The sequence below is a fragment of the Oryx dammah genome, unplaced genomic scaffold (assembly GCF_014754425.2).
Source record: "Oryx dammah isolate SB20612 unplaced genomic scaffold, SCBI_Odam_1.1 HiC_scaffold_6, whole genome shotgun sequence".
NCBI classification, from domain to species: domain Eukaryota; kingdom Metazoa; phylum Chordata; class Mammalia; order Artiodactyla; family Bovidae; genus Oryx; species Oryx dammah.
Window position 1 is genome coordinate 21,018,080 of NW_024070190.1, and position 9,624 is coordinate 21,027,703.

General features: G+C 53.4%; 1 protein-coding gene across 1 annotated transcript in view; it reads right to left on the reverse strand.

The window, feature by feature from the left end:
* Positions 1–673: 673 nt before the first annotated feature.
* The window catches only part of RGR (retinal G protein coupled receptor), a 10,393-nt gene continuing 1,442 nt past the window's right edge, over positions 674–9,624 (reverse strand). Inside the window, exons 2-7 of the mRNA XM_040242621.1 lie at positions 8,911–9,067; positions 7,775–7,896; positions 6,146–6,299; positions 4,423–4,540; positions 1,785–1,898; positions 674–1,311 (exon numbers count right to left, since the gene is read on the reverse strand). Of these exons, the coding sequence (XP_040098555.1) occupies positions 1,180–1,311; positions 1,785–1,898; positions 4,423–4,540; positions 6,146–6,299; positions 7,775–7,896; positions 8,911–9,067 (797 nt within the window). The 3' untranslated portion in view covers positions 674–1,179. The remainder of the gene's footprint in view (positions 1,312–1,784; positions 1,899–4,422; positions 4,541–6,145; positions 6,300–7,774; positions 7,897–8,910; positions 9,068–9,624) is intronic.

A 9,624-nucleotide genomic window follows, 5' to 3' on the forward strand; every position in this document is an offset into this window, starting at 1 on the left:
GCAGGGTCCTCGGACGCTCTTCTCATGCCCGTCCCCCACCTCCACCCCGCGGCCTCGGCACCTCCTTCTCTCAGCTCCACGGGATTGGCTCTCAGACTTCCTGCCTAGGTGGTGCCTGGGGCAACTGCCCCTCCAGCGTCAGACCTTCTGCAGCGCCCTCAGCCATCCTCCACCCGTCTCCACTTCCCCCTAGAACCAGGCCTGGGTGCCACTGAGGCCCGTGCACTTGCTATGCCTTGTCTCTGAGGGGCTAAGCCCATGGGAGGTGCAGAGGTGCATCCAGGAGTGGGGACCCCAGCACGAGTATCTCAGACTCAGATGCCACGGGCTCCGAAGGGAGCACACGAGCTGCAGCTGGCAGGAGAGCACATGCCCTAGGCGGAGGGCAGAGCCACTCTGTGCCCCAAACCGTCACCATGGAGCCTCCTCCAGGCTGGCGGGGCCTCACCTCCAGGTGTCTGAAGTTCTAAACAAATTGTCCTGATTTTTTTAATGTTGGCAACTAAGCAACATGCAGTCAGCTGTCTAAACTGGAGGGTGGTGACGGCGACTCTTGATGAGCACTTCATATGTGCCTGGTAAGGTGCTGGGCCTTTCTGCACGGTCAAGTCACCATTCCTGTCGTTGTGCCTCACAAATTGGAAACCCAAGCCCAAGAAGTGGAAGTCACCTGTACGAGATCACGATTTAATAAGAGGTGTTTGAATGCTGGCAGCCTGGGTTTGAGCTCCCACAAACAAACCTGGGGCTTTCACCCCTTTCTATGTAAGTCTCTGAATCCTAAGAGCTGTACTAATGAGCAGCAGCTTCTATATGCATATGAGTATATGCTATCAAGTTCAAGCTTCACGACAGACCCAAAGTCCGTATTAACATCCTTACGTTAGGGGCCAGGAAGCTGAGCCAGAGAGTGTGACTTTTCCAAGGTCTCTCAGCCTTTGTGTGGAGAGCTACGGCCAATAGGTCCGTGTGGCTCCAAAGTCTGGGCTCGTTCCATGCAGTCTGGTTTTTCTCTGAATCCCCCATGTCCGGCCTTGGGCCAGGCTCAAAGGGCCATCGGGGATGAAGGGTGAGTGTCTGGAGCTTGGCTCCTGAGGCTTCTGGACAGGACTGCCCAGGCAGGGGCTCAGTCCAGGAAGGCCTGGGTGGGCCTGGGTCTGGGCAGCCCCCCAGAGAGGCTCACTGCTCTCGGCTGCGCTCTCTCCTCTGTGGCGAGAGGCACTGCCAGATTCCCCTGTGCACCATCTCGCTGCCCAGGGCATAGTTCATGGCGTTGACTGTGGGCACTGCCTTGGCAATGAGAGCGGGCACCTGTTGTGACGGAGAAATCCAGGAAAGAAATTTCAGAGCCGCTGCTCGTCTCCCTGGTCCCAGTGGGTGACCACCATTCCCCCCCAACCCAACATTCCCCCCGACCCCTGCCCCGCCTCAGCTGCCAGGCATCTGCCCTTGGCTTGACTCTGCAGCCGCTAAGCCTTCTCTGACTAGTTGCTGGCACGTGGAATCTTGCTCCTCCCCAGACACCACTCTCAGACCCTGGTGCCAGAGTGCGTGCATCACCATCTGGCTGGCTGTCCCTGTCATCTCACGTGAGGCCTGGGCAATGTCAAGCAGTGGCCCCACATGACCAGGGGGACAAGCAAATACCCAGTGAGTTATGAGTGTTCAGAGGAAAAGAGAAAGAGCAAGCCTATCATGGAGGCTATAAAGCCAGAGAGAGAGATGGGGAGCAACAGGCGTGCACAGATGGGGAGACGGCACTGGAGTGCTGGAGGTGTCCATACCATCTGCAGCTTGGGGGAGAGGGAGGTTGCGTCCGCAATGGTGGCGTACAGATACAGGAGAGCGTAGGGGCCCCAGCCGAGCAGCAGCGTCCTGGCGGGCAGGACGGTGTTCACCTGTGGAGACATGGGTGAAGGAGGGTGGCGTCACAGGTGGCGGGAATGTAAGCTGATATAGCCACTATGGAGAACAGCATGAAGATTTCTTTAAAAACTAGGGATAAAACCACCATGTGACCCAGCAATTCCACTCCAGGGCATAAACCCCAAGGAAATTACAATTCTAAGTGACACATGTACCCCGGTGTTCGCTGAAGCACTGTTCACAATTGCCAGGACACAGAAGCAACCGAGGTGTCCATCGACAGATGAATGGATAAAGAAGTTGTGGCACATATACACAGTGAGATATTACTCAGCCATGAAAAGGAGCGGATTTGAGCCAGTTCCAGTGAAGCAGATGAACCTAAAGCCTGTTATGGAGAGCTAAGTAAGTCAGGAAAACAAAAACAAATATCCTATATTAATGCATATATGTGGAGTCTAGAAAAATGGTACCGATGAACCTATCTGCAGGGTAGAAATAGAGATGCAGACATAGGGAACAGACTTGTGGGCGCAGCAGGGGAAGGAACGGGTGGGAAGAGTTGGGAAAGCAGCACTGAAACATACACAGTGCCATACGTAAAACAGCTAACTGGGGGAGCTGCTGTATAACACAGGGAGCTCAACCCAGAGCTCTGGGAGAGCTCAGAGGGGTAGGCTGGGGTAGGGGGTGGGAGGGAAGTTCAAGAGGTGGGGACATGTGTATACTTACGGCTGGTTCACGTTGTATGGCAGAAACCACACAACACTGTAAAGCAATTATTCTTTTTTTTTTTTTTAAGGAGGGTGGCGTTGACTGGCTCAGGCGGCTGGCAGCCCTATGAGGTCCCAGGACCAGCTTGGCAGGGCTGTGGGAAGGTGCTGAGCGTGTGGAGCAAACTGGGACCAGCTGAATCTCTCTTCTGTTTAAGATGCTTGACCCTAGGCCTCTCAGTCAAGCTTTCTTGACCTCAGTGACCTTGTCCAAAAAGTGGCCTGATAATGCCTGACTTGCCTGGAGGCAGCGACTGGAGTAGAGGATTCGCTTCCTTCTCCGCCTGTTCTCTGAGAAACCCGGGGCTGCGTGAGTGTAGCTGTGTGTCTAAAGGTCCCCGGGCTGAGCTGCCCTCACAACTCGGTCCCAGGGCTACCTTGCAACCAGCTCGCGCATTCACTGGCGGCTCGACCTGTCCTGGGGTCAAAGCGGCCGCTTTCCACCCTTGTGAGATACTCAACCAGGCAGCGGGCGACCTGGTACCACCAGTGGCCACAGGAGGGCGCACGATTTCCGTACTATTTTCGGAATGGAATTTGCGAAATTATGATTCGCCACGTACACTCAGAGGTTAAAATTCTGACGTTAAAAACCAGTGCCTATTCTCTAACCGACCATGTCGCCCTTTAACAAAGAAGGTAACTTAAGCTCGCATCTGAGGTCCCTGGGACAGTGCGTGGCGACCCCTGCTGATGCTAGTGAGAGGGATGGTTTAAAGCCAACTGGGAAAAATGAGAAAATCCGTGTGGCAGCCTTGTCTGCAGACCCATTGAACCTCCAATAAATGTGGCGACTTTGAGCACCCAGGCAGGGGTAGGAGCGAGGGCAGCCTGGAGGCAGGCAACCGTGGAGGCGGTGATGAACAGGAAAACACCTGGACAGCCCTCGCCCTCCTTCTGTGACCAGGAAACCCTGGGTCCACAGCTACAATCAACTGGTACAGGGTTTTTCCAATTCACAAGGGGAAAAACTGTAGCAGATGAAGTGATTCAATAGAGAGTGCTTCTTTTATGCACTAGGATTGGCCACTTGAGTGATAGAGCCCCAGACCTGGGTTTGATCCAGTGCTGCTACTACTAACGCTGCCGCTTTTGACCAGTTGCTTAGCTAATAGCCCCTTTCAGTCTCAATTTTCTAATCTGTGACATAGGGACAATAAAGCCTTCCTTCCTCAGAGCCTGGGTGCAAAATTGAAATTATATAATGCACATAAAGTTGCATTAGTACCTGAGTTTTTTTAGCTTGTTTTTGTGGTTTGAATCTTTAGAGCTATGACTCATCAGCTAGAGATTGTTCAGGTAATAAAAAACAAATCCGGTAAGAGGATATTAATGCAGAAATTGAGCAATGGCCGGGAGGGCTTATTTTGAATCATTGTTTCTCTTGGACAAATGTGCTTGCAGGTGTGATTTTACTCTGTGGGTAACAGTCTGTGCCTGCGGTTAAATGAAACATCCTGAAGCCATTTAAAATGCATGTAATTTTGTGTCAATCTTCATATCCTTGGGAAGAAGCAAGGGTAACAGCAAGGATGATGTCCACTGGGACACCCTGCCTCTCAGTATTACGGGGTCCGGGCAAATCTGGGCAGTTCTGTTTCTTCCTCCCAGGTCTTGGTGACCTCCAGTAATGGGAGGGGAGGGTGTGTTTCTGCCCCGACACCCCATGCTCTACATACAAAGCTAGATTTCTCTCCTGATCATTGAAAACACAGAGAACCCGACTGCAGTCGCGTTGTTCGTATTCCCCGGTGTTCCTCCTCCTCTCGGAGCTGATCCTTACCGGGAGACGGCTGGTCTTCCCGAGTTTCTGCTCCATGAGCCGATAGGATACAACTGTGATGAAGAGGGGCACGAGCAAGTTGAAAAAGGCCATGGTGAAGAGGAAGCTGGTGAAGTTTCTGCAGGCAGAGGGGATGGAGAAGTCAAGAACTGCCTCTCAGAGATGATCAGTTGCCCAAGAAGGCCCATCAGACTCGGGCTAGACAGTCAGATGCAGGGAACTGCTCCCATCAGGTGAGTATTCAGAATATGGGTGCTCCCGGGTCCCAGCTGAACTCTCCTGGGAACCAGGAGCTATGAGGTCCTCCTAGAACCTGCCTTTAGGCCAAGGAGCTGGGACAAAGGATAGTCTGACTTCGATTTGCTGCTGGGCAGTTCAGGGGCTCAGCCCTTCTCTCTGTATGTGCCCCAAACACGAATGGGACAATTTGTTTGGGAAATGTGTTTAGCAAATGGAGATGTCAGTTGTCCAGGAGGAAAGATCATTCGAGGAGTTTTCTGGCACGAGTTTAGAAGGACCCTGTGGATGAGACTGGACACTGTATCACTGGAGAAATCATTGAAGGGACCAGATAAGAACCAGGGGTCCCAGGCAGTGGTCATGGGGAGGCACAAGGGCTGACCAGGAGCAGGTGGGAGTCATAGGGAGGCAGACTGCCATTCTGTGCAGCGGAGACCACAACATCTGGCTGCTGTCCATAAGGAGGGCTGGGAGGGAGGGCTGCCAGAGGAGCGGGACCCCAGCGGGGGAAATACCTGCAGGGAACTCCCCGGAGGACATTAGACCAGCCCCTGCGTTCTCCAGTGGGTTTGACCTGAGAAGCCTGTCATCAAGGCAGGTGCATTAGGAATAAACATGAATAGGAACTTCCCTGGCAGTTCACTGCTTAAGAAGCCACCTTGCAATGCAGGGGATGTAGGTTCAATTCCTGATCCAGGCACTAAGATCGCACATGCCACAGGGCAACTAAGCCTGTGTGCCACAATGAAAGATCCGGTTGCAACTAAAACACAACACAGCCAAATAAATAAATGAGTAAACATGAATAAACCTGTCAAGCAGATGAATGCGGTGTGCCTCTAGCAGAGCAAGATCCGGGCTGGAGCCCATGTGGTCCCTCCCCGAGGCAGCCCCTAGAGGGAGCCCTGGGCTCCCCAGAGCCCCGTGGGCCTGGCAGTACTGGATGAGTGCTTCCTGATGGGGGCGCCATCACGCATTTACCGCTGTCTCTCCAGGGTCTGGCCCACAGAAAAGCTCAGAGAATCCAGAGAACTGTTCTCGATGCCAAAGAGGTCCCTCCCAATGCAAAGATCTTAACATTCTTTGACACTATAGAACCAAGGATATGGCTCTCTGTGGGAGTCAATAAATCAGAGCTGGGATCTGACTGCGCTGAAGGTGGCAAAGTGGTCCTGGGGCTCAGTGACCGTTATCATTAACACAGGAGATCAGCATTGCTATAACCCACGCAGCTCCCTGGACAGGACCCCTTCTGGGGCCCAACTCTGCACCCCAACTTACATAACATTCCCATCCCTTGGCCAATCTTCAGAATGGGGTTTTCTTAGTCCCACGGTCAACTTACACATGGGGATCATGGCTAAGGAGTTGAGACTGTCTGGCAGATGTTGGCACACCCCCATTTGGATTTGCAGCTGACACTGCAGGCTCAAAGCCCAGATTCCCATGCAAAGAAGCCTCGGAGCTGCTGCCCACACCTCACCTGTCTCCCCTGGAATAGTCCAGAGTGCAGCAGGTCCCCAGCGGCTCATAGTCATAGTGGCCCCAGCCCAGGAGGGGCAGTGCTGCCCAGAAGGCAGAAGATAGCCATACGAAGAACACCAGGGAGACGGCCGTGTTCCAATCCAGTCGGCTGCCTGCGTGGGACACAGGAAGGAGGATGGTGGAGGGGAGGCGGTAGCTTGGCAGAGTGAAAACATAGTGGCCTTGGTGGTCCTGCGGAATGTCCTTAAATGCTGGCGCTGATGCTTAACAGCGCAGTGCCTCAGGCAAGTTAAGTTTCTCTGAGCCTCAGTTTTCTCCTTCATAAACTGGGAATGATCATCCTTGCCTCCGACAATCGTTATGAAGAATAAAAGAGACAATGGATGTGGAAGTCTCCTAGAGACACTCTGTACCATCTTTAGAGAAGAGAGGGAAAGAGGGAGGGAAAGAGGGAGATGGCAAAGAGACAGGTGTGCGTGCACGTGTGAGTGATGGTCTGCGGGAGGTTTGGGGACAGGGCTGGGCTAGTAGTGGAAGAGGAGCTCCAAGGTCAGATGAGGCAGATAGGAGTCAGCATTAGCGGAGAACAAAGACGTTTGTGTTTTTGGCCCTGGAGAGAAGCATGTGACATTGTTGAGGGCAGTGAGCCGTGTGTCCACAGGCAGATCTGCAATTCCAAAGGACTAATGCTCACGGCTCAAGGCCATGTTAGCTGTGAACCCCAGAGTAACCTCTCTGCCAGGGGATTAGGACTCAGAGCCCAGGGAGACAAATGGGAGGCTCCCTCTGAGGCATCCAGGCCACGCACAATCCCAGCTTGGCTCCTGTAGCCATGTGACGCAGGGCAAGCTACTTGACTTCTCTGAACCTGTGCTTCCCAGTCTGCAAGCTGGGGGTTGGAGTGAGGGGTGCCTGAGCCACAGCCCCCAAAGAATGTTTATGTTTCGGCCATGGTGAGTGAGATTCTACATGGTCTATGGGTGAATGTGTTTCTTACCTTTATGTGTATTAAAATTATGACATTAACTTTGTGATTTCACAGATACTTTTTAGAATGAGACTAAAGCAGTTGTTTAAATTTTAAAAAATGAGTCACTTAAGAAAAACATCAGGTAAATAACAAAGCAGGTGGCACACTTATATGTCTAATTATGAAGAGGGAATTTGACAATACAGCTTGGGAAGTCTTGAACCAGACTCATTTTCATGAAGCCTTTGCATGGCAGAGGTTGCATGGAAGTGTGAGGTGCAAAGGCACGCGCCCAGCCTGTCTCACACACACCACCTCTCTGCTGCCTCCCAACACTGCCTGGCCTCAAGGGCATCTTCTGTATCCAGAATCTCATTTGAGTTTCCAAATAAAACTGTGACTTGGCTATAAAACTCATCGTTGCAGAGGAGAAGAGCAAGGTTCACAGAGGACCCCTGACTTGCCTGAGGCCACAGGGAGGGGCACAGGGAACCTTTCCAGCAGGCGCCTCAACACCTCTCCCACCCTCCTCCCTTTCTTGGGGGCCCACACCTCACACTCGGGCACACTTACACCCACCCGCACTTCCCTGAACTGGGAAATGCTGAGCAGACCTTCGCTCTGACCACCCTCAATATGTGGAACCCAGGGACCTACGGGTGCAGTGGTGGTGATAGCGCCCCCAGGCGATGGCTGCGCTGCCGCAGATGCTGGCCAGTGCCGTGACGAAGCCCTGGAAGCCGTGAGCCTGGCAGCCTTCCGAGCCGTAGGGCCAGCGCCTGTGGGAGACACGGGGCGCCAGTGACCCCTCCCCCTCGCCCCTGTCCCCCTCCCTCACCTGCTTGTCAGCAGCTTGGAGGGCACCTTCGGCTCCTTAGAAAAGGGCGTTAGTATCTGTTTTGCTATGAGGAAACGGAGGCCTTAGAGATCGAGCCACTGGGGTGAGGGGGCACCTTGGTTGGATCAAAGAGTCTCCTTGGTGATCGGGTGCCTATGTCACAGGAAATGGAGCAACATGATGCGAGGAGAGCTCGCGCCTGAGGCTCAGAGAGGAAGCGGTAGAGCCAGCGTCACAAAGCACAGGAAGGCAAAGTTAGAGGGTAGACCCCAGGCCTCCCAACTTCTGGCCCCACAGGTCAGGCAGGGCGGAAGCTTCAGTTGCCCATCCCCCACCCTGGGAAGGAGCAGAAGGGCAACAGGGCAAGGAACCCTCACTGATTCAGACCCTACAGTCAGCCCTGAGCCTTCGTACACAGAGGCGAGGGGAGGGGCGCTCTGGCTTCCACAGGAATGATCCATCTGCTTAAGAAAACAATCCTATAAACACCTTCTTAGACCACACTGGAAGACCCCGGTCATGTAAGGTCTTAGACATTTGTCAAAATCCTGTTTGCTTTCACAAATACTTATTTAAGTCTTCCTAGGTGCCAAGCATTGTTTTAAATTATTTACAAATAATACTTCCAACAACCATATGAGTTAGGCAATAATAGGTAACTTACAGAGAAATGGAAATAATGAAGTCAGGATTCCAACCTAGGCAGCCTGGTTGCAGGGCCCAGGCTCTTAGTCCCCACAGTCAGCCAGCTCTGATGGTCAAGTCCAAGGAACTCCTGTGTTCCAGAAATCAGCTGTGGTTCTGCAGGCATGGCCTGGATTTCGGATTTACCCTAGTTTGGTCTGCCCACCCTCTCCCCTATAGCTTTCTACAGGTAGGAAGCATGTCTCTGGCCTGCTGCCCAGTGCCCTGAAGTCAGGCCCCAGAGCCCAGGGACTAGGGTGGGAGCAGGTACCGGAGGAGGCTGGATGTGGCTGCAACGAGGGCGTTCAGGCTGATCCCACTGTCGGCCAGCGCCAAGCTCAACACCAGCAGGTGGCTGGGGGTCCGCAGCTCTGGGGTCTTGCAGAAAGAGAGGATGGTCAGGATGTTTAGGCTGAGGCCAGAAAGAGCTGAAAAGAAGGGGAGAGCTGGCAGTGGAGCTGCGAGGCCCTCCTGGGGTCAGAATGAGGGCCCACAGAATGGATGGGCCCTCTACAACCCCCCACCCCATCACACTCAGCACCCATCTCCTTGCAGCTCATCAAGCACCTATGAGGCAGGCTGGCCCTCGGATACTGAAAGCCATGAAATGTACACCCTGCCCTCTACCAAGGCACAGTCTGATAGAAAGATCGACGAGGAAGAAAATCAGTCAAGTGCAGCATGGTCTGTGCCAGCGCAATCACCCTTATGGACAGCCACTGGGCACCTATCACGTGCCCGGCTAAGCACTTTACACGGATCCTCCCAGTCGGTCTTCACCTGGACACCATCCTCCCGACTTGCCACAGAGATGCCAAGGCTCAGAGATGTTGGCCTAAGTACACAGCTAGTAAGGGGCAGGGCTGGGACTTGAACTCAGCTTTTTCGACTTTCACAGTGCCCTTTCCAAGGACTCTGGAACAATGTTAGGGAGAGCCTCAGAAAGGAGGCGGCAGGACCCCAGGCAGGGGCGCGAGCTGCAAGC